Source organism: Rhinatrema bivittatum, chromosome 6, assembly GCF_901001135.1.
Source record: "Rhinatrema bivittatum chromosome 6, aRhiBiv1.1, whole genome shotgun sequence".
Classification (NCBI taxonomy): domain Eukaryota; kingdom Metazoa; phylum Chordata; class Amphibia; order Gymnophiona; family Rhinatrematidae; genus Rhinatrema; species Rhinatrema bivittatum.
Window position 1 is genome coordinate 30,782,891 of NC_042620.1, and position 16,099 is coordinate 30,798,989.

General features: G+C 44.5%; 1 protein-coding gene across 4 annotated transcripts in view; it reads left to right on the plus strand.

Moving 5' to 3' along the window:
* Positions 1–16,099, plus strand: part of SLC15A2 (solute carrier family 15 member 2) — a 273,407-nt gene that overhangs the window by 202,796 nt on the left and 54,512 nt on the right. For all 4 annotated transcript variants that reach the window (XM_029605210.1, XM_029605211.1, XM_029605212.1 and 1 more), the window contains one exon: positions 7,370–7,531. In XM_029605210.1, coding sequence (XP_029461070.1) covers positions 7,370–7,531 — 162 coding nt within the window. The remainder of the gene's footprint in view (positions 1–7,369; positions 7,532–16,099) is intronic.

Genomic DNA, 16,099 nt, shown 5'->3' on the forward strand with positions numbered 1-16,099 from the left:
ACCACAAATCTGATAGAAACATGCAATATATCATTTTAATCAGCACTCAAAATGGAATTAAAGAATATATAATTAATAGTTGGTGTATCCACCGTTAGCTTGCAAAACTGCTTTAAAGTGAGCAGGGCATGAACACAACAAATTTTCCAAATTTAATAAGATCAATTCCAAATTTTGACACACAGTTTTGGTGGAATATCCCTAAAAACTTTCCTTCAACATTAAACTCTCCAATTCTTCCTTAATAATGGCATCTATGTTTTTGGCAGTCTTCAAATCTGGAGAGTTTTCTGGCCAAACATCTGCCCCAAAAATCAATGCCATAGTCTTTAAGCAGTTGTTGCATGGCATTGGCTCGCATGCATGGTGCCTTATCATGGACAAAAGTAGCTTCACCTACTACTAAAACATTTACCAGATCATTAAAAAGTGGGATAACTTTTTCGGCTAAAATCATATTCCAAAAATAGGCACCATTCCAAGATTCCTGACCGTTCTTTGATTACTCACAACATTTTCTTCACTGTCAACATGACATAGAAAACAGTGCAAGCCCAGTTTCTGTTGCATTCATGCCTACTTTTCGTCCTCGCTCTACCCTCTCTATCTGTGTGTCGACTCCCTCCGTGCCTGATGGACGGCTTGATGCCGCGGCGTCTCCTTGCCGCTTCTCCCCGGCATCCCCAGGCCGGCTCGACACTGCGGATCCGCCATGTTCCTGATGATGTAGGGCGCGCGTGCGCCCGCGCTCCGAAGTATGTACCAGCAAGGGTGCGAACCTTAGGGGCGTCCCCCTGTTTTGACGTCATCCGCTTCCAACATAAAAGGTCTTTTCTTTTGCTAACAGATCGAGTTAGCAAGGACTTCGATTCGGACTTGTCAGGGAGATGAACTCGTCCAAGCTACGCTGCCTCTCTGGACTTACCAGAGGTACCCACTCCTCAGGGGCCTCATTCTCTTCCTCTACTTCAGATTGCAGCTAGGATCCGGTATTCGCTCCTCGAGGGCCTATGTTCCTAAACACTCTGAAGATTCTCTATTGACTAGAAGCTATTCCAGATACAGATTATCGTGAGTTATCACCGCTCTCTCAGAGCTGTCCCTGGAACCAGGAACTTGCTCTTCGAGGGCCTAACCCTTTCCAGCAGTGGAGCTATCTCAAGTGAGTTATCATCTAGTACTGCTATGTATAACTGCATACCTTGTCTGTTCACTATCTACAGTCTCTTTGCAGCTCAACAACCTGGGAAGCGCAGTTCCAGTATCTGAGGGACTTCAGTCCTGCCGGGCATACCAGCTCACTACTGCCACCTCTGGTGGCTATACCACTTATCTAATAAAAGAACTATCTGTGTCTGTCTCCATACTCCAGCCTAGCCATGGTCCCTCCCGTGACTCCCTCCTGGGGGCACTGTCATCTGCCTTCGGCCCATGGATTCACCTAATTACTTTCTGTCCGGCTGAGCACCATCTCCAGTACTCCGCTGGTACAGATTGCCAACTCTGCAGTCTACATCATAACCTATTGCCATTCTTTATATGACCCAAAGGAGGCAGTTCACTACAGATTGCTACTCCTTCCCTTGAGAAGAGGATTCTATCAGACTGCTATTCGCATCTGCTAGCTCCTCCCATCCGCATAGCATATCCTACAACAGGTTGCTAGCTCCTCCCACTTCAGGAGCTGAGCACGAACAGATTGCTAACTCTTCCTCTTATAGGAGCATCCAGTAGCAGATCCTATCAGATTGCTAGACTCCTTAGCAGATCTGCAACAGATTGCCAACCCGCTAGCAGAAGCTGAACAGATTGCTAACTCCAGTGAATCCGGCTTAAAGGTATGGAAAGCCTATAACCTCAGTGAATTCTGCTTAAAGACTGAAGAAGCAGTACTCCTGGGAATCCAGCTCAAGGTATTGGATGTCAGTAACCATGGACCCGGCACACCTCTACACTTTGCAGGCTATACCGGGTTTGGCTCAATGCATCTCAGAACAGCAAGAAACCCTGGAGAAACTTACTGCAGCATTTCATCAGATTCATACAGAGAAGATACAAGGCACAGCTTCTACACAAGAAGGTCAGTTACAGGCGGTAACTTTAAAGACTGCTGATACACTGGCAGCGCCTATTTGATTCTCTGGAGAACTCCAGAAGACTCGAAGCTTCTTAAACCAGTGCAGCTTACATTTACAATCTTCATTGTTTCCCACGGGCCTTTCTAAGACCAGCTATATCCTGTCATACTTAGATGGAAGAGCCTTGTCGTGGGCATCTACCCTGTGGGAACGAAAGGACCCTATCTTGCAGGACATAGAAGGATTTATGGACTTATTTAAATCCGTCTTTGATGACCCTGCTCGTACATCTGTTGCCGGGTTTGCTTTGGTGGACTTGAAGCAAGGCAACAGATCTCTGGCTGAATTCGCCATAGAATTTAAGACTCTTGCAGCAGAACTTCGCTGGGACCCCAGATGTCTCAAGACCCTCTTCTGCAGAGGCCTGGATACCCGCATGAAGGACAAGCTGGGTGCTCATCAGACACCTGACTCGCTGGAAGAATTGATAGCCTTAGCCACTCGGATTGACTGTCGGCTCCAAGATAAGGTGAAGGAACTCCAGCCTAAGGTGTTACCTGGGTTGAAACAGGCCAGCATGTCTGCACTACGGATGGGTCCAGCAATCCCTGCTGTTGATATAGAAGAACCAATGCAAATTAGCCATGGGCATTTGACCTTTAAAGGGAGAGGATTCCAGGGGGACGCGGCCAGTGCATGTATTGTGGTCAGCCCGGCCGTAAAGTCTCTACATGTCACAGTTTGTCCAGAGAACAGATGAATTCAAGTCTGGCGGAAGGATTGTTCTTGGGACTTATTGCATCCTCTCCTCCACTTTCTCTTCCAGTCTCTTTGACCCATGGACCGATCACGGTTCAGACTCCTGCCCTGGTGGACTCAGGGGCAGGAGGCAACTTCATTACTAGACGATTAGTGGAATATTTGAGGATTCCTCTCATCAAATTAAAAGATCCACTATTGTTGTCTTCCATTCATGGGGAGCCCCTGCCAGGCGACGTGATTTGTGAAACCGTACCACTTACGCTTCGTGCCGGAGCACTTCATATGGAAATAATTTCCTTCTTTGTACTGGAAAAGGCCATGCACCCTATTGTTCTAGGGTTACCCTGGTTGCAAATGCACCAACCCCAATTTGACTGGGCATCCCTGCATCTTTCACGATGGGGCCGAGAATGTCATGGAAGGGGCCTTAAGGAACTTTTGCCTATCATATGCATGCCTACAGCTCTAGCGAGACCAGGACTGTCATCTCAAGATGCATCCTTTGGAGAAGTACCTTCCGAAGAAACGGTCAGTACCTTCTCCACAGGAGTCCTATGATCATGCTATGGGAATCAATACTGAATTACCAGAAGGACGAGAGTGTTCTGCCACAGATCTTGATGAGGAAATGATGTGGGAAGATGTTCTTGATGAGCCACAGAAAATAACTGACCCAAAGAAAATCTTCTTAGCAACCACTCAGTCTGTACCTGTTGGTAAGACTATTGTTCCAAAGAAACTCAGGAAGAAAGTGCTCTTTTGGGCGTACAACTCCAAGCTGGCTGGCCAGCCATCCTGGGCAACGTCGTACCCTGCTCAAGATACAGGAGCTGTATTGGTGGCCTACTATCAAAAAGGATACCTATTCCTACGTGGCATCCTGCACCAATTGTGCTAAGAACAAACCTGCTTCTGGACAGTCGTGGGGTCAGTTGCAACCATTGCCAGTTCCGGATCGACCCTGGGGGAATGAATACCATTAGGGTGACAGTGAATCGTTTTAGCAAGATGGCACACTTCGTGGCACTTCCTGGCATACCTTCAGCCTTAGAGCTTGCAAAACTTTTTATAACACACATATTCCACCTCCATGGCTTCCCGTTGCACATCGTCTCTGACCGTGGATCTCAATTCACGGCACGATTCTGGGAGGGCCTTGTGCAAGCTGTTCGACATCTCTCTAGACTACATCTCAGCCTATTATCCGCAGTCGAATGGCCAGACGGAACGGATGAATCGTACAATGAAGCAATTTATACGAGCCTATGTCACGTCTTGACAGAACAACTGGGCCGAATTCGCCATCAACTTTCATCCAGCAACTTCTACTGGGAGGTCACCATTTGAAGTGGTTTATGGACATTCCCCAACACCGCCACTTCCACTGAAGCTCTCAGTGACGTCCCCAGCAGCTCAATCCACTGCTGATGACATCCATAAACTGTGGGTTCAGACAAAGGACATGCTAATCAAAGCGAGTGACTGTGCGAAGAAGTATTATGATGCGTACCATTCGCAAGCTCCAGTCTTCAAGCCAGGAGACAAGGTCTGGTTGTCTACCAAGAACCTAAGACTCAAACTACCCTCCTCTCGGTTTGCACTTCGCTACGTGGGACCATTCCAAGTCCTTCAACGTATTGGCCAGGTCACTTATCGTCTGAAGCTACCACCTGGACTAAACATCCACAATACCTTTCACGTTTCACTCTTGACACCACTCATACTCAGTGAATTTTCTTCCAAAACTCAAGATCCACCTGTCATCAATGCAGAAGACGACTTAGAATACAAAGTTGAAGCGGTTTTGGATGTCCGTAAAAGAGGCAAGACTTTGGAATACCTTCTAAAATGGGAGGGTTTTGGCCCCGAAGAAAACTCTTGGAAGCCTCAGACCAATATCTTAGATAAGGAGATGCTTCGTCAGTTCCACCTCGCGCATCCTTTGAAACCTAAGCCTGGTACCTGAAGAGGAGATTGCCCTTTGAAGGTGGGTACTGTTGCATTCGTGCCTACTTTTCACCCTCGCTCCACCCTCTCTACCTGTGTGGCGACTCCCTCCGTGCCTGATGGACAGCTTGATGCCACGGCGTCTCCATGCCGCTTCTCCCCGGCGTCCGCGGGCCGGCTCGACGCTGCGGATCCGCCATGTTCCTGATGATGTAGGGCGCGCATGCGCCCACGCTCCGAAGTATGTACCAGCAAGGGCGCGAACCTCAGGGGCGTCCCCCTGTATTGACGTCATCCGCTTCCAACATAAAAGGTCTTTTCTTTTGCTAACAGATCGAGTTAGCAAGGACTTTGATTCGGACTCGTTGTGGAGACGAACTCGTCCAAGCTACTCCGCCTCTCTGGACTTAGTAGAGGTACCCGCTCCTCGGGGGCCTCATTCTCTTTCTCTATTTCAGATTGCAGCTAGGAACTGGTACTCGCTCCTCAAGGGCCTATGTTCCTAAACACTCTGAAGATTCTCTATTGACTAGAAGCTATTCCAGATACAGATTATGATGCGTTATCATCGTTCTCTCAGAGCTGTCCCTGGAACCAGGTACTCGCTCCTTGAGGGCCTAACCCTTTCCAGCTACGGAGCTATCTCAAGTGAGTTATCATCTAGTACTGGCTATGTATAACTGCATACCCTGTCTATTCACTATCTACAGTCTCTTTGCAGCTTGACAACCTGGGAAGTGCAGTTCCAGTATCTGAGGGACTTCAGCCCTGCCGGGCATACCAGCTCACTACTGCCACTTCTGGTGGCTATACCACTTATCTAATAAAAGAACTATCTGTGTCTGTCTCCATACTCCAGCCTAGCCATGGCCCCTCCCGTGACTCCCTCCTGGGGGCGCTGTCATCTGCCATCGGCCCAAGGATTTACCTAATTACTTTCTGTCCAGCTGAGCACCATCTCCAGTACTCCGCTGGTACAGATTGCCAACTCTGCAGTCTACATCATAACCTATTGCCATTCCTTATATGACCCATAGGAGGCAATTCACTATGATTGCTACTCCTTCCCTTGGGAAGGGGATTTTATCAGACTGCTATTCGCATCTGCTAGATCCTCCCATCCGCATAGCATATCTTACAACAGGTTGCTAGCTCCTCCCACTTCAGGAGCTGAGCATGAACAGATTGCTAACTCCTCCTCTTATAGATGTATCCAGTAGCAGATCCTATCAGATTGCTAGACTCCTTAGCAGATCTGCAACAGATTGCCAACTCGCTAGCAGAAGCTGAACAGTTTCTGACAATTTGGTGATAATGTTTGTCTACTCTAATTTTATTCAAGGTTTTGGACCAAACTCATTATTTTGAAAATTTGAATTTCGAATTGACCAGATGAAAAATTTGTCAGAAGGTGCTAAATGAAGGAAATCCTTTTCATCCCACTTTCATAACCAATTTGCCAGCCAGAGGCTGTCTTGGATATGGGCTTTGGATTTAAGTGGTTTTGAAATAACATGAAATGCCTGGATACCAGCTCTGACTCAATAACAATAAACTGTTCCTCTAACAACTTTTTTCCTCCTCTCATCCAAAATTGTTCATGCCACCTGGTAACAGCATTTTTTTCTGCTTGTTTTCAATGATTTTTTGGCTTTTCTGAAACAGGTTTAGCGGTCCACCGATACCAAATTCCGTAAAATACTCATCGGCAGTCTTGCCCCTTGTCCTATGAACCCAACTTTCATTTTGACCTAATTTTTCAGCAATCCACTTTTTTGTAATAAAGGTTGCTCCAACATCACGCGCCTCACAAAATGCAATACACTGTTTTTCACTATCGTACATTCCAGCCTTAAATAATAAATTAATGTGTAAGGTACTGTTAAATTCCAAACTGAATGGCCTACAAACTGGTACAAAATTATATTAATGGGATAATCCAAAGGGATGCTGGGGTGAGGCAAAGATTATACAACACCAAGTACAAAAATAAATGGGGAATGACTGCATCAAAATCTACATGCTGTGGCTGATTCTAAATGTTTTTTTGTCCTACAATCACAAAAACGTGCTCTCATTTTGGCTATGATTATCTAGCTCATAATGCATTTGTTTTAAAATGATCTTCAGAAAGAAAGCTGCATCAGTAGAATGCATTTAACACGATAGGGGGATGGAAATGGGGAAAAGGCATGTGCTGCCTTGCCAGGGTCTGATCCACTGTCCATGATTTCTAAACATTTGATTAATTTGCTAACGCAATTAAAAGATATGTGTGAAAAAAATGTAAATGCCACCATCTCAGGGCTTCAGTAAACCTTAGGAAGGGTTTCTCAATACTTGTGAAAAAATCTAAAACAAGATTGAGAAAGTAACTGATTTTCTCAAAACTGTTCTTTTATTAGAAAAGAAAAGAGAAACATTTTTATATTATTTGTATTTTATTCTAATGCCTCAAGCTTGGTTTCCCTGGCTACATGGAACTTCTGCGGCTCATAAAAATAATTTCACCAAAGTTACTCTCACAAGCCACCTGCTTTCTGCCTAAATGCTGCAACTCCTGTTATGTTTTCTTCATCTAGAATCCAGACTACCGAATGCAGTCGATGACAGCAGAAACTGAGGATTTCAGTTTTAACATAAAATACAATGGAACATCTTCGAGCTGCAAACATACCCTGTCGGAAAGACACGTGTACAGTTTAATAGTTTACCAAAATGGTACTGAGCTAGTGTGCAAACTGGTGAGTATTTGAATCAATTGCTGTATAAGTGAATCTACAGTAGCACTATTTCAGCATTTCATGGGTCCTATGGTGTAGTGGGTCGATCCATTTACCCTTGCTCACAAATGCAGTGCAATGAGCAGCTGTTGTAACTGAGAGTTACACAACACGACAGCATTTCGCTGTTGTGAATGTAGGGATACTGCTCTTAGCATGCGATAGATATCTCATCTCAAAGGAGAGGTCAAGTTCTTGCTTACAGCTGGAGAAGAGACAGCCTTTTTGTCAGTGTTTTGGAAGACTTGGAGTAGCTCTTTCCCCTGAACTTTCTAGCACTTCCTATGCCTTTACAAGAAAAGGGAAATTGGCTCCTGGGGTGTACAGAGCTAGGTACTTTTATGTTTTAAAAAATTGAGGGGTTTTCTTTCTTAAGTCTCAGACTCTCATTGGAAATTGGCATGTAAATATAAACCCTGCATGTAGCAGTCTGGGGAAGGCACCCAGCATGCTCAGGTTCTCTTCCCTTTGAGTCCTCCCTTTCAACCATTTCCTTATTTTCTTGTATCTCTCCCCCTCCTGCAGGGCCTCTTTTCCAATACAGGAAGTGGGGAGGTAACAAAATCAATCAGTTCAAAAAAACATCAAAGGCGACTAGGAAGTTTGAGCAGTAAAATCCCAGACCTTCCGGCCTTAATGGTAGAGGCGGAATTAGACATTGTTGCTGTTATGGAGACATGGTACACAGAGTCTCATGATTGGGATGTGGCCATCCTGGGCTATAACTTGTTAACGAAGGAAAGAGAGGACAGAAAAGGGGGAGGAGTAGCTCTTTATGTCAAAAACAATATCCAAGTAACTGAATTGCAAGGGACATGGGGTAAAGAAGAAGCATTATGGACCATCCTAATAAGAGAAGATGGTCCTTCCATTTTTACTGGTGTGATCTAGAGGCCTCTAACCCATATGTCCATTTTGGACCTGATTGAGGACATCCAAAAGTTGGGAAAGAAGGGAGAAGTGTTGCTCATTGGAGATTTTTATCTGCCGGATATGGATTGGAGCATTCCTTCTGCGGAATCTACTAAACGTAGAGAGATAGTGGATGCCCTTCAAGGTGATCTGCTCAAACAAATGGTAATGGAACCCTTGAGGGAGGGTGTGATCCTTGATCTAGTGCTCACTAATGGGGATAATGTTTCTGATGTTCAGGTAAGAGCTCACCTGAGCAGTAGTGATCATCAGATGGTATGGTTCAATATTGCAAATAGGATCAGAGAAGTCACACAAAGACCCGAGATTTAAATTTCACAAATACAGACTTTATCAAAATAAGGATGTACCTGGAGGAAGAACTGGAAGTCTGGGAGAAAATGGGTGAGGTGGAACAGTGGGCCAAATTAAAAGAAGTTATTACAAAGGCAACAAATCTATATGTTAGAAAAGTAAAGAAGAGTAAGAGGAAAAAGAAACTGATCTGATTCTCTGAGGAGATGGCTGAAAAAATAAGACAAAAAGAACAGCATTCAAGAAGTATAAAGGATCCCAAAAAAAGGAACAAAAGGAAGAAATCTGTTAAAGCCGAGGGAGATGAAGAAAGAAATCAGGAAAGCAAAATGTCATGCAAAAGAAAGAATTGCCAAAGAGCTAAAGAGAGGAGACAAAACACTTTTCATATATATCAGAGAAAGAAGGGAGGCCCAAAGTGGTATAGTGAAATTGAAAGGTGACAAGGAGCACTGTGTGGACAGAGATGAAGAAATGTCGGAAATATTAAACAAATACCGTAGTTCAGTTCAGTGTTCACTAAAGAAGATCCTGGAGAAGGACCGTTGCTGGTTGGCAAGACCATAGATGGGGTAGTTGAAACTCCATTTACAGAAGATAATATATGGGAAGAGCTAGAAAAACTGAAAATGGATAAGGCCTTGAAGCCAGATGAGGTTCATCCTAGGATACTGAGGGAGCTCAGAGATGCTGGCAGGTCCACTGCATGACTTGTTCAATAGATCCCTGGAAACAGGAGTGATGCCGAGTGATTGGAGAAGAGCGGTGGTAGTCCTGCTTCACAAGAATGGTAGCAGAGAAGAGGCTGGAAACTACAGGCCGGTTAGTCTCACCTCGGTGGTGGGAAAATTAATGGAGACTCTGATGAAGGAAAGGATAGCGAACTATCTACAGTTAAGAGTATTGCTGGACCTGAGGCAGCATGGATTCATCAGGGGAAGGTCCTGTTAAAAGAAATCTGATTGATTTTTTTGATTGGGTGACTAAAGAATTGGATCAAAGAAGAGCGTTCGATGTGATCTACTTGGATTTCAGCAAAGCTTTTGATATGGTCCCGCATAGGAGACTTGTAATTAAAATGAGAAGCTTGGGAATGAGCTCCAAACTGGTTGACGGATAGACGACAGCGTGTAATGGTAAATAGAACCTACTCTGAAGAGAGAACAGTGTTAAGCAGAGTGCACAAGGATCAGTGTTGGGACCGGTTCTGTTCAATATTTTTGTGAGTGACATTGTGGAACAGATAGAAGGTAAAGTTTGTCTATTTGCGGATGATACTAAGATCTGCAACAGAGTGGGCACACCGAAATGATTAGAGAGAATGAGATGTGATTTAAGAAGCCTGAACAGTGATCAAAGATATGGCAGCTGGGATTCAATGCCAAGAAGTGCAGAGTCATGCATCTGGGGTAATCCAAAAGAGCTGTATGTGATGGGGGGATGGGGGGAGGCGGGTGAAAGGATGTTGTGCATGGAGCAAGAGAGGGACCTTGGGTGATTGTGTCTAGCGATTTGAAGATGGCAAAGCAATGTGTCAAAGTCATAACTAAAACCAGAAGAATGTTGGGCTGCATATAGAGAGGAATAACCAGTAAGAAAAAGGAGGTGATAATCCCCTTGGACAGGTCCTCAGTGAGGCCTTACCTGGAGTACTGTGTTCAGTTCTGGAGACTGTATCTCAGAAGGGATAAAAACAGGATGGAGGGAAGAAGTGACGTCAGCCTCGCTGATGGCTGCTTAACTTTTGAGCTCCCACGAACCTCCCTTCAATTTCTATTTTAACAAGGCATATCGATTAAAAAGCTCTTAAATAATTCAACTTTAACATCTCGAGCAGCGGCAGAGATATCTACGAAAAAAAAATCTGTAGATTTTCAATGTTTTTCCTACCACAAGGCAGAGGATGCAGGCCCTGATGATTGCGCTCCTGCCGCTGCCGCGGCGTCACCGACAGAACAGCATGAAATGGAGGAGGACTTTAACACAGCGTTGGAGGAGGCGCCCACCAGTTCTGAATTTTGCAATTGGTTCTGCAGCCTTAGGCAGGACTGTAAAAGTTATAAGAAAGAGATTCATGAAACGCTGGACGGTTTTCACGGGGAGCTGAATTCCATGGGCAGAAGAGTGGATGAAATGGATAACAAAATGGACAGGCAATCAGCACTTACCAAGCAGCTCCAGAATGTCTGCACAGAATTACAGGAGGATAACGCAGCCATGCGAGCCAAAATGGCTGACCTTGAAAACAGAGCCCGGAGGGGACATCTTCGTTTTTGTGGCTTTTTGGAAAATCCAGATAATACCGATTGCGAGAAAGTAATCACCCCGATTTTGCTCTTATCTCCTGGACCCCGAAGGTAACAACAACCAGACTTCCGTGGTAGAGGTAAAATTAGATAGAGCACACCGTGCGCTATGCCCAGTTAGCGCTAATATCATCAGAGACCTAATAGTCTGTTTTCATAACTACTCCCAGAAGGAGAAGTTAGCAGCAGCAGCTCGCAAGCAAAATAAGTAGCAATGGGAGAATCAAGAAATATCTATTTATGCTGACCTTTCACAGGCGACGCTGCAAAATAAATTTGAATTCAGGGAGGTTACACAATTTCTTCGACAAGAGAATATAAAATACCGTTGGATGCACCCCTTTGACCTTGCTTTTACTTGGGAAGGGGTGACCTCCCAAATGCACATGGTAGCGGAAGCAACGCTTCTTCTGAAAGACAAGGGATTTCGTCCTACTGCCACCACCGGCTCTAGTAACCGAAATCCTGTTCCCAAGGGGCAGCACCCACGATGGCAAAGAGCTACCACTCGGAATAGCAGACTGAAAAGAAATTCGGATTCAGCTAAGCCCGCAGAAGGAAATACCTGAATATGGGTATCTTAACAAGCCAACAGTTGGATAATTTTGTATAACTGCTGAGTGCTGTGCTTGAGATGTGTTTTCAAAGTTCTAAGCACTGCCAGATTGATTTCAGTGTTTAAAAGTTAATATGTTTATGTATAAAAAAGGTAGGCTAGTTTTGTCTCTTGTTCTAACAATTGTATTCAGGGATGAGGGGGAGCGATGTTAGTTATTTTCTTCCTCTATAGGATTGGTAGCTATAGATCTGCAGGGCGGTGACTGCAGATCTGGAATGGGGGAGGGGAGGGGGAAGGGAATGAGAGGGAAAGGGCCAGCCCCGAGAGCCATGCGATCCTACTAGTACTGGAATAACAGTACTGGAACCGTGATGTCCAATGGCAGCAAGTTACCAATAAAGGGCATGCTAATAGCGCTGCTAGTGTTCCAGCCCTCCTAAGCAATGGGGGGAATGTAAGGGTAACTGGTTAGAATAACATCTATACATATCACTTCCCTTAATGTAAAGGGGCTCAATACTCCTTTTAAGCGTTGTTTACTTTATAGGGAGTTAGGACACTTGAAAACAGATATAATTTTTTTTCAAGAAACCCACCTGAGAGCTAGATATGAAGCATTAATGAGGTCTCCGGTGTATCCACAACAATGTTTTGCCACAAGTTCTAAGATGGCTAAATATACCGGTGTAGGTGTGTTATTTGCTCAACATATGGTTTTTGAATGCCAGCTTTGTGTCAAAGACCCATTAGGCCACTATCTCATACTAGTGATATCCATTGATGGGGTGATATATACCCTTGTTAATATATATGTTCCCAATAAGGACCAAGGTCTTCTCCATAGTAAATGGTTCTCGCTGATAGGTAGAGTTTTTAACTTAGTTCGATCCCCTACAATTGATACTTCTCGGAGTTATGTTTCTGTACCCCACTCTCATAGAACCCGGCTACAGGAGTTAATGGAAACATGGCAATTGCTTGATATTTGGAGAATGCACTTCCCAACTTCAAGATCTTACACATTCTATTCAACCTCACACCTGTCTTATTCTAGAATAGATTACATTCTCTCGGATAAACGGCTATTTAACCACATAACTAAAGCTGATGTACAACCTGTGGTCTGGTCCGATCATGCTGCTGTAGTTATGTAGTCATGCCGGAGTCATGTAGTTATGTAGTCATGCCGGAGTGAGGTTTTGGCGACTTAATGAATCATTACTAACTGATGAGGAATACAATAAAGGTCTCATCGATAATATTAAGGATTTTTTCCAGCAAAATGATAGGGATGATATTTCTCCACTACAGGTTTCAGAAGCATTTAAAGCATACCTTAGGGGCTTATTGATCTCCCGCGGCACTTATATTAAGAAACGCGACTCGAGGATTGCCCAGGAATTAAGAGTCAATATAAAGAAGTTGTCTAGGACAGTGGTTCTCAACCTTTTTTCTGTCAGGACACACCTGACAGATGGTTCTCACATGCATGACACAGTGACCCATGATCGTCATGGGGCTAGATGTAAAAGTACAGTTTGCATCCATGGGAACCCCCCTGATCCACAATAATGGATGTAAAGCAGAATTATGACATTCCTCATACAACTCACCCCACAAAAAAGATATTCTTGTTCTGGTGTCATCTCAGTAACAGCAACTCAAACTCCTTCTACTTCCAAGCTCAATAGACCTACTTATGAAAAGACAGCAGTTTACCACCAATGCATGTCCTCTTGAGAAAACACAACAAATAAGACTGATATAAACGCTTATATGCTAGTAAAATATCTCATCTCGGTAACAGACACAGAACCGACCTAACATACTCCCAGGATCTGTAGTAATACACATAAACTAATCCACACACAGTTACACCTGTATTATGGAATACACTCAAACAGGAGCAACCCTGTCTATGAAAAGGCAACACTACAAATATTAAATCAGGCCCTAAAAACCAATACACCTCTTATTAGGAAAACAGAACTAGCAAGCAGCTATAGATCCCCACACAGAAATAATTGTAAAACTATACTAATAAGCAGAATAAATGTTACAAAACAGCTATGAACAGAATAACATCCAACAATTAAAAACTCATAAAAACTAATACAAATTCTCTAAACACCAATAAAATATTTCAAAAAAGCAGACATCACATAATATTAAATAATTAAAATGGCAGTCAATCAAGAAAAATACACTTAAAAAGCCACCTTTACATACTCCCTCCAGCAGCTCTCCTACTCCTCTTCCATGCAGTCCATAGCACACACCAGAAGCAGCAGTGGTGGCTAAGTTCTCTACTCATGGTCCTCTTCCTTAGGGCCCATGTCTCTCACACACACACCATACCAGTCATGCCCTCATGACCAGTTTCTGTCTCTCACATACCAATCATCTCCCAACCAGTCTTTGACACACACACCAGTCACCTTCCTGAACAGTTTCTCTCATGCCATACACACACACAGGCTTCCCACTCCCGTGTTCTACTTACATATACGGGCTTCTCACTCTCATAATCACTTTCTCTGTCTCACACACACACACCAGTCTCTCACTCCCATGTTTGTTCTCTCCACATGCACAGGCTTCTCATTCCCATAATCACTTTCTTACTCTCTCTCTCACACACACACACACACACATACACACAAACACACACCAGTCACCTGATTTCTCTCATGCATACACACACACACAGGCTTCCCACTCCCATTTTCTCTTTCAGATATACAGGCTTCTCACTCCCATGCTGTGTCTCTCACACACCCAGGTTTCTCACTCCCATGCTCATTCTCTTCACATGCACAGGCTTCTCATTCCCTTAATCACTTTCTCTCTGTTACACATAAACACACACCAGTCTCTCTCACATTTCCATGCTCGCTCTCCACGTGCACAGGCTTCTCATTCCCTGAATCACATTCTTTCTCTCACATTCACCACACCAGTCTTTCTCTCACACAAACCATCACCTTACCAACCAGTCTCTCTCTCATGCATGCACACACACAGGCTTCCCACTCCCATGTTCTCTCTCACATAATCAGGCTTCTCACTCCCATGCTTTCTTTCACACACACCCCCACAACACCAGGCTTCTTACTCCCATGCTTTCTCACATACCCAGATTTCTCACTTCCATGCTTTTTCTCTCTCTCTCTCACACACACACATCTGTCACCTCCCTGACCAGTGCCTCACACTCTCACATACACATCAGTCATCTCCCTGAGCAGTCATTTCACTGTCTCTTACATATACACACACATCAGCTCTCTGACCAGTTTCAATCACACACATGCTCTCAATCAAATACATTCTCTCACTTACACACAGGCTCTCAATCACACACACATTCTCTCACTTACAAACAGGCTGGCTGGCTGCTTCTCTCTCTTTCATTCACTTCATCCCCCCCCCCCCCCCCGAGCACAAATGGTAGCTGCAGCAGCCTCCTCCTCCAGCCCCTACAGGCCAAGAAAGAAGAATCTCATCGGCCGCGGGAGGCTCATGCTGCTGTCTCCTTTCCCGATTACCAGCTGCTTTGATTACATGGGGGCCGATGCTGCTGTCGACGCTGCTACTTGTCCACGCGGCACGGCTCTTTCTCCTTCCCGCACACTGCACTGTGTATCACTTCCTGTTCTGGGTCACGGGGCGGGGGGCAGGCACGGGAAGAAGAAAAAGCCAGCCGCAGGTGCCACAGCTGCTTCTTGCACTACTGCCGTTCTCACTGGGCTTGAACGTGCTGATAGCCCGGCGGCAACGGCAGCAGGGAAGGAAGAGCAGCGGGAGAGACCAGGAGCACGCGACACACCTGCTGGTGCTTGGCGACACACTTGTGTGTCGCGACACACCAGTTGAAAAGCGCTGGTCTAGGATACACCAAACTACTGGCTCAAGGAGGATCCTAACGCAACTATCTAAGGCTAGAGAGGATCTTGTAAGACTGGAATCTAATAAGATAAATCATTTAATGTTATTAACGAAACAAGAATATTTTGAGGGGGGCAATAAAGCGGGAAAACAGCTAGCTAATAAATTGAAAAAGGTTCAGTATCAGAATAATATAGCAAGAATAAAAAATGATAAAGATCTTATGCTTACCAATAATAAGAATATCCGTAAACAATTTCTAGAATTTTATTCCCAATTATATGGAGCGAACATGTCTATTACGCAAGAAAAAGTTAATGCATATTTGGATAAAACACCATTACCATGTTTGACGGCAGCAGCCCAACTGAATTGGATGCAGAGATCTCTGCAGCTGCGATCTTAGACAGCATACAGTCATTAAAACAGGGGAAATCACCAGGGCTGGATGGCCTCACTGCTAAATTTTATAAACAATTTGGCCCTTACGTAGTCGCTCCTTTACAAAAAATGTAAAGCTCCTACGAAGGGGAGGCTCCTTAGGCCCCC